At 40.2% G+C, this 14,458-nt stretch overlaps 1 protein-coding gene across 6 annotated transcripts in view; it reads right to left on the bottom strand.

Moving 5' to 3' along the window:
* Positions 1-14,458, bottom strand: part of GAB1 (GRB2 associated binding protein 1) — a 95,737-nt gene that overhangs the window by 15,059 nt on the left and 66,220 nt on the right. For 5 of the 6 annotated variants that reach the window (XM_066186451.1, XM_066186455.1, XM_066186454.1 and 2 more), the window contains 4 exons: positions 13,787-14,000; positions 6,162-6,763; positions 4,231-4,316; positions 3,721-4,024 (listed from right to left, as the gene is read on the bottom strand). In XM_066186451.1, the coding sequence (XP_066042548.1) occupies positions 3,721-4,024; positions 4,231-4,316; positions 6,162-6,763; positions 13,787-14,000 (1,206 nt within the window). The remainder of the gene's footprint in view (positions 1-3,720; positions 4,025-4,230; positions 4,317-6,161; positions 6,764-13,786; positions 14,001-14,458) is intronic. The other variant, XM_066186453.1, reaches the window with a different exon arrangement.

The following is a 14,458-nucleotide window of genomic DNA, read 5'->3' as shown; positions in this document are numbered from 1 at the left end:
CTTAAGATATTTCAGCCTTACAGATGGGATGATGTTACACACCTTTTTCTGGACACCTTCTAAGCAGTTATTAAAAAAAAAAGTCTGTTTTCATAGTTGTTTGGTCTTAAAGTTTTGTTTTAAGATGAGATACCCCTCTGCCCTAGCCATGGAAACAAATCCTGGGGCAGGAGGGGGTCACTGCCATTCCCAGAGGTTCACAGAGATCCCCATCTCTCAAATGCTGTACCACTCAAATGCTTCCTCCTGACCAATAAACAATTCACACCTTTTAAATTCTCTTTTTGACCACGAACTTTTCCCTTGAAAAGAGAACATGGTTCGTTGCTGCCTAGTCTGTCTAGGGAGCATTCCTTCACCTCACAGCACTTGGACACCTTTAATTCTACTGCTCCTTCTTGGACAAACAGTATTTTGAAGAAGGCATGACACCATCACAACAAATGTCACTTTTGCTCTGTGGCAGAACCCGTCACTGTCTTTGAACAATTCAGAGAGTTAGACCCATCTGCATGAGCGGATGCAATATTTATTCTGCTTGACGCCTTCTACCAGCAAACACACTTCCAATTTAGCATCAGGACTACATGCAATCATGGCAAGCTAAAGCAGCCAAAAAGCAGAAATACAAAAATCAATATAGCCAATGGTCCTATGTAGCTAAAGAAAGAGCACCCTGAAAAAAACCAAATGAAAGAAGAGATTATTTTTATCATTCAGTTATAGGTGAATGCAGAAAAGCGCCTGCCAAACACTTCCCATTTTGTCCCAAGCAATACATCACTTACCTTTAGGTATGCTTCTCTAAAGAAAAAGTAAAGTGTTTTGATTCAAGTTATTGGGGCAGAGAGCCAACACCATGTTTTGAAATTACTATCAAGACTTCCAGAAAGTACTGGAAGCTCCCCATATTTGCAGAAGCAGTTGTGAGGTAGAGAAATGAAACTACACGAATCTGTGTTGTAATCTCAAGGCTGTAGATACTTTTATTCATTATTATTTCTTAACCCACTTTCTGCAACAAAGCTCTCTTAGAGACCAGTGGAAAAAGAAACAGGCTGGGGAGATCAAAGAGCCTAAGGCTGTAAGCAGCAAGCCCTTAAACCAAAGGAAAAGAGAAGAGTTTCTAAACACATACATTTGACAGCAGAAAGCAGTGTGTCCTTCCCTTATGTGCTGGTTTCACTGCATTATCTCTTTGTCAACAAACCTGCCTGGCCCACAGAAACATGACTGAGCTAAAGCTAATGCTCATGTGAATGGTGTTGGTGTATTCTAATATTCCAAGTATTTTTAATAGCTTCCAAAAAGCTTAGGGGCAGTGCAAACACTGTTTTTGCAGCAATCTGTAACCAAAACAAAAAAAGACAGAGCAGCTTCCTCTGACAGGACATGAAACGTGCCCTCGTAACACCTTACCCCCAACACACCTGATCTCTGCAGTATTTTGGAGACCATCTTTCGGAGAAGCACCAGTGGTGTTCAACAGAAGTTCTTGAACCAATGGCATATTAAATCCCCTCAACATTTAAAGGAGCAATAGCCTGAAGGTAAATTTTATATGTTCCATTTCCTACCCTTCTGTGTCTGCCAAAGATTTATTGAACACACAGGCCTACTTGACACTTCCTTTGCACTAATTTGTAGCAGAAGAGCATTGCAGTATATTCACATAAACAGAAACAACCTGATAATAGAAGCTGCTACAGAACTTGAAAGCTCGAAAAGCAACACAGAAGAATATAAAGCACACCACTGATTTAGTTAGGTAAAGGTCCACTTAAACAAAGGCTTTACCTAATTTAATTCAAAGGAACCTGCAGTTTTATTTTCCCAAAGGTGTATCTGGAAGGAGTTATTTGTGTAGAGGTCTCAGCTACTGAAATGGGACTATATCACCATTCCTATGTGTCACCAGATCTGTTCTTCACAACAACAGAAAACCTGCAGTGGTGCATTAGATTAAATGAGAGTGAAGCAGTCTGTGTGTGTGCGCTACTAGGATAAAATCCTCGGTACTAAATCAGAACCATTACCATGCCTGGCAACTCAAGATATTCACCAAACTCCTTTCTTCCAGCCCCTAAGCACTATACCATATTTACTTCCAGGGACAGTTTTACTTTAAAATCACTTCAGTATGTAAATTACATCAAACAATCACATTATTTTACAGTGATAACATCTTCCAAAAGTCTACAGGCAAAAATTTCATCCAGTAACTGTACCTTCATTAAGAGGTATGCTAACACATCTTAAAGTCCTTCCCCTGGTGTTAGCTATATCTTTCTAGCTGTAAAGCATTTGAGGATGGAAGCAAAGCAGGAGCCTTACATGCCACTTTCTGAATATGAAAGGCTAATTCAGATCAAAAAGAGAGATGCAAGAGCAACGATGCTGCCCCAGCAAACACTTGTGAGGCAGCTTTGCACTGCCAACAGCAAAAGTGAGATGCTTTTCAACACATACATTTATTACTTCTGAAGGTCAAACATTTTATCAGTAAAATATACAAACTGGTCAATCTGGGAAAATATTTTATATTAGTTTAGTTCAGTTCAGTTCAGTTCAGTTTATTCTGAGAATGTTTTCCAGCATCAACTTTCATCAATCTCTTCCTGTCCAGTATTTCTTAAGAACTAAGCAAAGCTGCTGTCTGGTAACACAGAAACAATTAGACACAAGCAGAGGGCCAACACTCTAAAAAAAGGTCATGCTGCAATCTTTGAAGATGGACAGGCAGAATGAGATGTGGTACTTTCCATTCCACACAGCTCATCTATCATAGTGATACTCTCTATTTCCCATAATTCCAGCCTGTTTTCACTTTGTGGTAAAAATACTACTTTAAAGGTTTAGTTGGTGAATATTTTGGATCATCTGAATATTTGCCATCACGCGTTCCCACAATGAAGTCAGCCATTCTCAATGTAAATACTACTTTTTCAAGTACATGAAATTGAAAATAGGACTTACTCAAATGCAAAACAGGGCAGATATTTGAGCTAATGTTCTTTAGTTCCCTCTTCTACAAGAAAGTTAGTTATCTTGTCTCAAAAACTTAGTAGGGAAACAAGTTCTTTAAGCATTTGCTTGTATTTCTAGTACGATGGCTGATAAAACATTTTAGATAAACTGGAAAATCCAAGGTATTTATTAGGGATTCTCTATACAAGTATCTCTTATAGACATATTGCAACCTAATCACCTTTGTTCCTCAAGAGCTCTGGTCACCCAAATGATCCTTATTTTAAGGAAAAAATAAACACATTACGTGCCAGATGTAAGAGATTAATTTTTTAAGATAGATTCAAAGGAGCCCTCTACAATGATTATGTGTGTGCTGATCCCATACCAAGCATTGTTAAAAATGCTATAACAACGCTATAAATTTGTGTTCTGCCCAATGCCTTGTGTTCTCTCTCTGCATCACAAGTGTCTTCTACATACAAGGCCACACTTCTGAATCTTAGGAATTCAGTGACATTTTTTCATTAGTAACTAGGGCAATAAAATCTAAACCTCTGCTTTTATTTGGTATTGTTATTGTGATGTTTTAATAATGTTAAAAATAATCCTAGGGCTCCTCTGGGATTTGGTTATCTCGTAGGACAAAACCTATTTTTAAAATGATGTCTAAAACCATGGTAATTTTCCACTAAGCAGAAGTTGAGAAATCTATGTTACTTTCGTAGCTGATAAAGATTAGGTTTTCCTCACCTTTTCTGTCCGGTTTGAGGTTCCGATCCACTGGCGGTGGCTCACATTCTGCAGCAGGTACCGACCGTCTGGGAGGGGTCTTTGGGCTCGACCTGAAACCCATGTGAGCAGGAGGAGGGACTTGCTTTCCAAATAATGGAAAATCAAACGTGCCTGGTATCATTGGTACATAGTTTGTTTCCTGGATGGGTTCAGTGAAGCTGCTGGAATGCTGTCGTGGAGGAGAGTTGGGATTCATTGGGACATAATTTTCATCTAGTTCTTCACTTGAAACACTTCCCACTGTCAACATGCTTCTGTTTTTCTAGAATTAACATATATTTCCTTTAACAAAATAAGTTATGCAATCAGCTGTGAATCATATGAGTCTTTTAACCTAATCTACTCAGATAAATGTATTCGATTGAAACTGAAAAATCACAAACGCTGCACAGCTTGCTTTCTTACACAGGAACAAAGAGCTTTCAAGCACTGTCACTGTTGCCTCTCATCAGATCAAGTCATACTTACAAAGTGGTTATGGAAGCCCTCCAATGAATTAGATCTGTCATTCGGAAACGTTCGTGGAATATCATAACAGTCTTGAGAACTAATTTCTGAAGAAACAAGAAGAGAAAGTGGCCATTTATCACCCCCGTTTTTGTCACCTGGCATCCAGAGTCTGCTGTTATTTACTGTCTGCTTCTGAGAGTACACAAACACACCTCCTGAAGCTGTGGCCCCTAGATTTATCTATATTTGAGAAGACTGTGTTCAAAACAACCTTAGCACTCATCAGTCACAACCTGAAGCTCTCAGAGTGGCATTTTTCCATGGCAAGGAAAGATAAATGAATTTTTGCTTTTAAAGAAGCCGCAGGGTCTGCCTTTCAACTGAGCAGGTGTAAGAACTTAGTGTAAGAGTGAGAATCTGTGCCCTCATGAAAAACCTATTCTAAAATAAGCAAAAAGCAGGTGTAGTTGAAAATCTGGAGAAAGGTTTTCTGACTGATGCCCTTTGCTTGGAAAGTGCTGATTCAACAGGATCCCATCTGTTGCGGGAACAGGTGAATCCCTTCTCTCAGTTCCCCAGTGTGGTCTCTGGGGCCTTTCAGCTGGAGTGGACTGCTGCAGAACCAAAGATCTCTCCCTTTCGGGAGTCCTGGCTCTTGGCACTCCCCATTAAGCAGGTCCTCAGCTCCATGGCTGGTTCTTTGCTGGACAGGGATCTTTTGAGGCTCCTGGCTCCCACGCGCTGCTCATCTACGCAGGCAGCAGGCTGCCTTACCCTGTGGTGGCAGGGATGCCCCTCCTCACAATGCCAGCACAGAAAGTGGGCAAACCCTGGGGTTTATCCCCATCTTGACCTGAAAAAAACCTCTGAAGTTTTTTCTGAGATTTTCACTACAGAGGAAAGATGAACAACTCTGCTCTTAGGTACCAAATTTAAACAGTGTTTTCAGAAAGACTACTTTTCCTGAGGCAGACAATCTCAGAATCAGTGTAGGAATACTCACCCATAAACTTAGCAAAATGAGAGAAAATAAGCAAAGCAAACAAGGATCTTTCACAGTGTTGCTTTGTGATTTTGAAACACTAACAAGCACCAATATTTTATGCTCGGTCTACAAAATGAATGACGAATAGAACAATAGTATCTGAGCATCTGTATGATCCCATCCATTCTGAATACTGCCTCCTCTAAAAGCTTTGTAGTCATCCCAAATTTCAAACAATTCTCCTTTAAAATCACCTCTAACATTAGTATTGACTTAAACCAATACAAAATTTCAAATTAAAAACAACACTGTAATACCCACCTGCTTCAGAAATCTGAAAGAGAATGAAACCCTTAGTCCAAGAGTGGTTAACAAGACAATACACGTGACAGCACATCTGGAGCACCAACATTTAGGTGGCCACAAGGAACAACTTGAATTCTACTATAAGACTGCAGCAAGCATGTCTATCACATGGACAAAAAAGAAAGGCTGGTGGCAATGATCATCAAATCAGGGTTGATCCCAAAGCTTGGGGTATACACCATATCCCCCCGATCTTCATGAAACAATTTCAGCTTCAGCAGATTGGGCCACGCTTCACTGAGCTCGCTTTGGTCATTTTGAAAGACTGATAACGGTAGTATTGCATTCACTTATATGAGCTTATTATTAAAGAAACACGTCTAGATCTTCAATTATTTTTAGCCAAGGCTGAATGTCACAGTGCAACATACATCCCTTACGGATGTTCTGTGTTTTGCTGTTTTGATGGCTTAGTTTAAAAATCACCTTCCCTCTTTCTTACGTATTTTAAACACAGTGAACACAGGCCACAGCGTGAGGGGCTAAACACTTCTTCCTACAGCCCAGAAACGCCCCTGACATCATTCACCCCGTCTGCATCGTTCGGATCCCACAGCTGAAGGCAAGAACTCTTCAGGACAGCCCAGGGAATACCGACCTTTCCGGAAGACGTTGAGGTCTCCCGTGGAGATGGTGTTGCTGCGCGCGGGCGGCGCTCCCACAGCGGGCACGCAGTAGCTGCTGTCGGTGTCCGAGGCGGTGCGGCTGATGCCGCAGCTTTCCACGGGAGATCGATCCGCCGCCTGGTGAGGTTTGGGTGGCCGAGGTGGAGGGATGTCTGGAATAGTCTCCAGTTTGGAAGTCTGAGACAATGTTCCCTCTGGGAAAGTTCGTGGGATCTGATAAGTACCTCCGGGCGTGGGGGGAATGTCATAGCTAATGGAGATGTGCCTCATCTGCGCGTCTAATGACGTTGCCGACGGGGTATTGAAAACGTGTTGCTCTCCTTCGGCGTCAGTCCCGGATGGAGACGCTGCCTTGGGCAAAACATCCTGGGAGTAACTCCTGGGCAGGTTGTAGAGGCTGGAGTCTGCCAGCGTCAGCGCGGAGCGGGAAGGCGGGGAATCGTAGACGCCCTGCTGCGGGAAGAAGCCGTTCACAGCGTGCTTGCTCCCTGATGGAGCAGGGTTTTTGTGGGAGGGCAGGTTATCGTTGCAGTCTGTTTCTGAAGAGCTGGATTTTGCAGAGTCAGCATGAGATCTACATGTGAGATTGCGAGATTAGAACGTTGGTGAACACGCAGAGGAAAACAAACATTGCGAACCATAAACACAAAGTTTATCACGTAACCAACTGAAAAGTCTGCCAGGGTCTTCCAATTTTTTATTTGTTTTTAAATGAGATGCAGGAACTCAATTATTAAACAAACATGAGTACCTAGGGATCCTAAGTAACTGCATTCATACAATTCCATGCATGTGAAATACATTCCACAACTGTGGAGCTTTATCAACAGCTCTACAAAAGGTTTATGTTTCATAAAGCAAGTGATTTTCAGGATGCCAGTTTGAAGCCAACTTTGTTTGGGGGCTGCAGGTTTTTTACTTATTATTTTTCTAACCCATGCTGCAAACTAGCAGCACTTCATTGGCACCATTAAAGGTAAAAATAAGATGCTCAATTCTTGGACGTACAGTATTTGCTAATTCAAATCATTATGAAAAAAATGTTAAGAGAAAAAATATGATTGCGTGCAACCCCCCTAAATGAGTCCCTGAAGTTATGGATCATGTAAAACTCATTTGAAGTATGTGAGGAGAAGATAATAAGAGATAAGATCATAAATAGGAGGAACATAGTATGTTCTTTGAGGGAAAAAAATTTATAGGTTGCATGTGCAACAGAGAGCTTTTGTCTTGAATGCAAATGAAGGAGGTCTTGTTAGATAAAGCTGCAGAGCAGTTTACTTTTGATTTCTTAGGAAATTTTTTTACGAGAACAGCACTCGTTAGTACTGGTACTAACCACTACCAGTAAACTTACATGGAAAGTAACCACATTACAATCATTTGATTTCCTTTCTAAACCTCCCCATTTACTGTGCTCCAGGCAGAGAAATTCTGTTATCAGTCTGGCTCCTTGCTTAAATGAAAGTCAAAACGGTGGCAAAATTCTAACACAGGAGATGTTAGTGGTGTAGTTAAGGAAGTCCATACACTTTTTGATCAAACATACTGTGATGGTTCCTGTTTTCATTACCTCAACACCATACCATTGTGTTAATTTATACATGCATATGTAAATATTTCAGCATGCATGTGTATCAATGAACACCTGCAATACAACTCTTGGTAAACTCTATTAAGCAACTGGACCACAGAGTTCCAAAGCTTTTGAGGAATAAAATACATAAATAAAGTACACTCACTCCCACAAGAAGGATTTTCTCCCTTATTTAACAGGTTCTGCACCTCAAAGTGATCCTAACTAATATTTATTATTCACATTTCATTTGTCAATAGGTTTGTACAAAACTTTTGTTAGGGACAGCTGGATTTATCTCCCAGCGTTTTGGCAACCTGAGAAAAAAGGAATCCAGAAAAGCTATTCATTTAGGTTCCCTTCCCAGTCATCAGAGGAATGGAGACTGTATGAAACACAGTCTGTCCTTCCTAGATCTCCATCTAAACCCAATGAATCACTCCCGAAGTGCCTCTCTGCCAGCTGTCAGGGGAACCAACATGATCAGCTTGGAATGGACATCTGCACTCAAGAGAAATGTCATTCACGTCACCAACTGGTTTTTGTTCTGTTTAACAGGAAAGATACAATCTTCCATCAGGACAAGAGGCTTATGACAGTTCTCACTTCAATTTTATCACCTTTTCCTATCAGCTTATTCTTATTGTTTTAGCATTTTTTTCCACCAGAAAAAATATAGTAATTTTGCTGTGGTTACTATCTTAAACATCGATTTCAGTTCTGTCACTGGTCAGAACTGGTTTCTAGGTAACTCTGAACTTTAATCTGCATTTAGTTTCATCAACTCCCCCCAAAAGAAGATAATTTTCTCATTATTTGTTCTTGGCACAACCAAGGAAGTAAAACTTCCTACATTCCTCATGATGCTGACCATCATGAAATATATATTTCTCTTGTTTGTTAACAGTTGCCTCAGAGCTCTTTGCCTCAGAGCTTCAAAAATTCACGTATGAACCACTGGAGGCTTGAAACACTTGCAAAGTATAGAGCACATAGGACTGAAGGAAGCACATGAGGTTACGGAGTGCATAATGGACTGTGAACACTCTGAGCTCAGCCCCTGCTGCAGCCCTTCCTCTTTATTCAAAGGATTGATTCAGGAGTTCCTCACTTTCTAGATATACTCTCCTAGTTCTATGATATCCATTTAAACCAAAACCCCAGAGAAAGTCAAGCATTTTTCACGTGAGCAAATATGGCAAAGATTGAGATCTCTAATTTTTATATTATAAAAATAAAGTTGGACACTGACAATCAATTTCAGAACCAAAATTATTAGTTCCAGATCACTAGGATATACTTTAAAAGGAAAAAAAAAATATCTAAAACTACAGGAATAAAACATAAACAGTACACTTATCTTACAGAAACATGCAGGAACATATACCCAAAGCTCAAAATGAAACAACAGCATATTTACAATGCCAGAGCCTAAGGATTACCCATGAAATTCAGGCAACAAATGCTATCCTTTTTAAATATAAGAGATTTTCTGGATCTAAGTGAATGATGCTTCTTCTTTCTTGACCACAAGCACCTGTGCAAACAGAAGGCTTTCAAAAATCATGACACATGAGGCAGCCAGGTCTGTCAATTGCTTAGCTGATGGCAACAGCCTACATTACTTATTACAAGAGGGCATTTCTGATTTAATTCATGATTTTGAAAGTAATCTTTTGGAATCAACATCTCAGTCTACTGAAATGGTTTTCAAAATATGAATGGGCTGTAAGTAATCTGACTTTGCATGACTGAAAGTTTGAAGACGCTCTGAAATAAAGAAAGAGTTTATGCCCAAGTGAAGCTAGGGAATTCAGCCTCAGAATTTTAACTATTTTTACAAGCCATCATTAACCAGTGATCATGATAAGAACACCATATACAATTCTGCAAATATATAGTTCACAGGAACAGACTGTACTCCTGGTTTGGGGTTCTTTTCCAATAACTTCTGTACTTCAAGAATTTTAATTTTTCCCTTTAGTACAGCTCAATAAAAAAAATCAATTGGCTTAAATATTCCATTAACAATTGGTTATTACGATAAGCATTAAAGGATTTTTACGCCTCAGTTGAAAATAACAGCGAAGTTGGATGCAACGCAATGATAACTCCTCACTTTATAAGCAGAGGATGACTATGAGGTGAATTCAGTGTTATCATGTGTGTGCATCACATATGTGCAGATTATGGTAAGTGGCCAAACTATCCCTTACTCAGTGCTAGGACTGGCCATCTCTTTCCACATACCAGTAAAAGAAAACTGTCCAGCCTGTTGATCGACAAGGACTGGGCATTAAGAGTACGGTGGGGAGGTGGGGCACTGAGGCAAAGGGAGCCCAGTAAAAAGCCAGCCTCCACCTACTAAAAACCACTTGTTGACAGAGATCCAGGAAAAAGGGTTCCCAAGTGTTTCAGTCTGAGCGTTAATCATCTCATTTTTGCAAATAAAGTATTCGGGCTGGCTTGACTACTCATCTTTTTCAGCTGATTCTTTTCCCACCTGCAGGAATCAATATGATTAAACAGAATATTGTGAACAAAATGGCAGCAAAACTGCTCTTGTGTGCCAGCAATCTGGGACAGCAACAGCAAGCATAGGAAAAACAGGACAGACATGAAAATAAATAACAACCAGACTTCTTTACTTCTTTACAGAAAACGGAAGCCAAAGTTACATAGTTTTTCTGTTAAAACTCACAGAACACCATGCAAGATGAGTCTCAAACAAACAATATTTTCAGGCAAGTTAATGGCTCTGTGATTAATTTCTCACACGTGTTCCAAGAATGGCTACTGTTCACTCACTGTAGTGGAATCTTTTTACTTTCAAAGTCTTCTAACAGCAGGTACTCCTGCCCCTCTTCTGAGAGAAAAGGTGACCCTTGGCTGCTTCATACACAGGAAAGATGAGGAAGACAGCATTTAGTTTTTCAATACACCACTCGAATGAGCCAGAAAAATAACGGATTTGGAAGCAATGTTTGGCTGCATTTTCTTACGCAGGAGCCAAATACAAACCTTAAAATCTCCCTAAATGCTACAGTGAAACAATGCTCTTTCTTCAGTCAACAGTGATCAGAGCATGAAACTATTTTAGACAAAATACTGCATGATAGTTACAGCTGCACTTGCTGCATGCAAGACATTCTCACAACAGTATGTGGTGCACTCTATGACACTATAATGGAGCACTAATTATTATTTGCTAGGTCTGAAACACTACAATTCTCAAAAATCCCAAAGAGGTGACTCAGATACATCTATGTTTCTCAGTTACCCATCTCACCCAGTAAAGAACCTCAAAGCCTTGAAATAAAATTCAGTGGTTCCCAGATTACCTGCAAAGTAACATGCAGAATCAGAATAGAAAGTATTCCCTCTGCACATTGGCAATTTTTAAGTCTGAAGGGAAAACATTTAACATTTAAGTAACAGAAACATTTAAGTTACAGCTATTAAGCCTTGCACTTTGCACTAAGTCTGTATGAAATACACAGATAAATTGTTCCAAGCCTGGAAAATAGGAAAATTATGCAGCCATTTAATTTTTTTTCTTTGCCTGTAAGGATGTGGACTGGGGCAGAGTGCACTCTTAATAATCATCTTGGTAATGTGCTACACAGATACAACAAGCTCTCATTCCATAGGAAAATGTCTACATGCTCTATACTCTGTCCCAAATCCAGCAGCTCACCTGCTTTACCAGACATAAAACATAGGCAGTCCTTTTAGGTGGAACTGAAAGTCCAGCACAACTGTCACTCTGAATTTTCATTATCACAGCCTTTTTAATGAAAGGACACAGCTATTTAGTTACAGAAAATAAACTAAGCCCATATAATATCCAAGTGATCATAATGTCAATGTCTTCAAATATTTCTATAAAGCCATCATTTATTTAAACAATCTCTACACTCTCAAAGATTTTCTTCTGTTCTCTCAGTTCACCTGTTCTTTCAGTTCACTAGGCATTTTATCTCCACTGGTCCTTCTGCCTTCCCCAGTACCTTCTCCCCTGTGTCACCAGCGATGCCTTGAGAAATTCTGCAGGCTAATCATGGACTCCATACTTTACTACATTTTGTGGCCCATTCTGTGGTCTCCTCAGCCTCTCTACTTAACCCACACATCACATAATTGTGGAAGTCAGGTCAGAAGGTCAATTATACATCCCAACCTTCCTAATTCCTAAAAAACACCTTTACATCGTGGTGGTAAAACTCTGCTCTGAGCCTGTCCCTTGCAAAGCAAATGGGAACTCAGACACATTTCTGATGGGCCAGAGTGCTGAAATCCAAGTCAATTCCTCAGCCAAGCCATTCTGGAAGTGATACCAAACTTAAAAGCTTTTGGCAGGAACACTGACATTCCTCTTCAGCACTAAACATCCACTTCAGCTTCTAAACATCACTAAACACCAAAATCTTCTGCGCTGGGTTTCCCCTTCCCCTGCAGGAGGTTCTGGGGCATTCCGTGCTGCCTGTAACCTGCACATTCCATACTCTGGGGGAACTGTAGGCTCATTCCCTTGTTTTATAAGGAAGACTGTAAAGGGTGGATACTTTTCTACCACATAATCATCAGCAAATGGAGCAGGAAGCTCCTCAGGCACAACAGAGCAAGATAAAAATGCCAAGGGAGCGCAGAGCACATGGCACAGGTAAAACTGGCAGAGCATCAAGGTGTTGATGCAGAAGACACTGCCACTAAAAGGTATGGCCCTAAGGAAGCATGTGAAATAGTCATGAAAACACTCTCAAAGGAAGTTTTCCTCAGTCTTCCACGTACTTGTCTGTAACCACAGAAAGAACAAGACGTTTTGTTAATTTTTCTGAAAATATCCCAGCAGATTTTATTTGAAATTACGGCAGAAAAGAAGCTTGCCAGAGGAATGTATAAGGTTCTCCTACAGAATGCTCAAGGTCAGAAGGGACCTCTGGACATTATCTGCTCAGTTTTTCTAACACCTCTAAGCAAACCCTTCAAAATCAGGTGAAGCTCCTCAGGAGCTTGTCCAGTCAAGTTCATTTGTGGTTCTTTTAAATAGTTTTTTATTAAAAAAAAACAACAAACCAATAGGACAGTATGTCCCTGGGCAGCCTGCTCTAGGAATGGCCACCATGATCCATTCTGGCAAATCACAGTGATATTTCCCAGATTATCTACTATGAACACTGCCTATGCAGGAGGTGCAGGGCATTTATTTAAGTTAGAAGTAGCAGTTGGAGAAATAAATAGAGATTTAATTCAATAGTTCTAACTTTTTCCTTCAGATTTCCTATTGCACACTTCTCTAGAGAACTGACTGTGCAGATTCTCTTTATTCAGTAAAAAATAAAGCTTATTTGAGTTTCCTTTTAAATAAGTGCTATTTGGAAAAAGCTGAAATTCAGGATATGGAGACTGAGTGGCTTCAGCCTCTGCATTCTTAGTTATCATAAAATAATTGGGTTTTTTTTTCTTGTTTGAGAGTCTGAAGCATGCTAGTAATAGTAAACAAATGCCACTTGAAGATCACTGTACTCAGTGATGTGGTAACCTGGCAGGTGATAATAAAATCAGCATGTTTTCTAAACCCCTCCCATGAAAGCTTTAACTGGCAAAACTGGGACAACAAATGCCAGGAGGGAGAAAGGCTAAATTCCTCCAGCTTCTTTTAGTACTAAACTGGACTAAGCACACCAGCTTGTGGCTAAAGGAAGGGTACTTGGTGCCATGCAGCACTCCAAGCTCCAATGAAAGGCTTGGATTGCTGCATTACTGTGATACTTCATGTTGGCATATTGCTGTCCACGCTTTCGGAGAATGCAATATAGGTCTGGCACTGATCACACAACTTACTATTGCGGCAAAAGGTTTAATGCATGGGAAAAAAAGAAGGAAAAGTTACAGGCAGCTTCCCCGCGTAGATATGTGCATCCAAATGCTCGGCGTCTTGGCAATAAAAAAATGCGTTCAGCACGAACATTCTTGGCCTGTAATACAAACAAGCGTTATTAAGAAACAAAAGTCACTTACCTCATAGGTTCAGGTTTTTTACTTTGACAGTTTATTAGCAGTAAGTAGTCTTGAGGATCTTCTTGGCCAGAGGAAGACTCCAGAGGGGGGACGTTAATAAGCCGGTAAGGAGAAGGAAGGGAAGATTCTGCTTGCATGGAAGGCGGTGAAGTGTTGATGGGCAAGGGTAACTCAGCAGATGTTTGTAAGGAGCTAACTGGTGGCTTCACAGCATCTGCAAACACAGAAGCAAAGAATTCTTTATACAGTAAGGAAATAGTTTTTCAACAGTAGGAAAAGAAAATTATCAACAGAGGATGCAAAAAATCTTGGGTTATAGCTCAGATTTGTGAAGTTGGACATGAGAACATCTGGATGTTAACGTTTGTCTCAGGGTATTTACATTTGTATATCAATCTTTGTATTTTCAAACTGCAATCAATTTCTAAAGTAAGCCTCAGAAACAGAGGTTCTGCCTTATTTAACGACTTTTTAACCTTCTTTCTGGACACAGAAAGAACAAAGATGCTGACAGCTGCGGTAATACAGCTAAAAACACAAATCTGTTGTTTTAATCAAGAGCAGACAAAACCCCTTAAGTAATTACTTGAACATGGCAACCTGAGTCAGCACTTGCAAGTATTCATTCCTTTTTGACCAAGGTGACTTAAACATTTGAGATTAGTCACCAGG

The sequence above is a fragment of the Chamaea fasciata genome, unplaced genomic scaffold (assembly GCF_029207755.1).
Source record: "Chamaea fasciata isolate MVZ Bird 193981 ecotype frontalis unplaced genomic scaffold, bChaFas1.0.hap1 SCAF_6, whole genome shotgun sequence".
Taxonomy (NCBI): Eukaryota; Metazoa; Chordata; class Aves; order Passeriformes; family Sylviidae; genus Chamaea; species Chamaea fasciata.
This window is presented reverse-complemented; position numbering and strand designations above follow the sequence as displayed.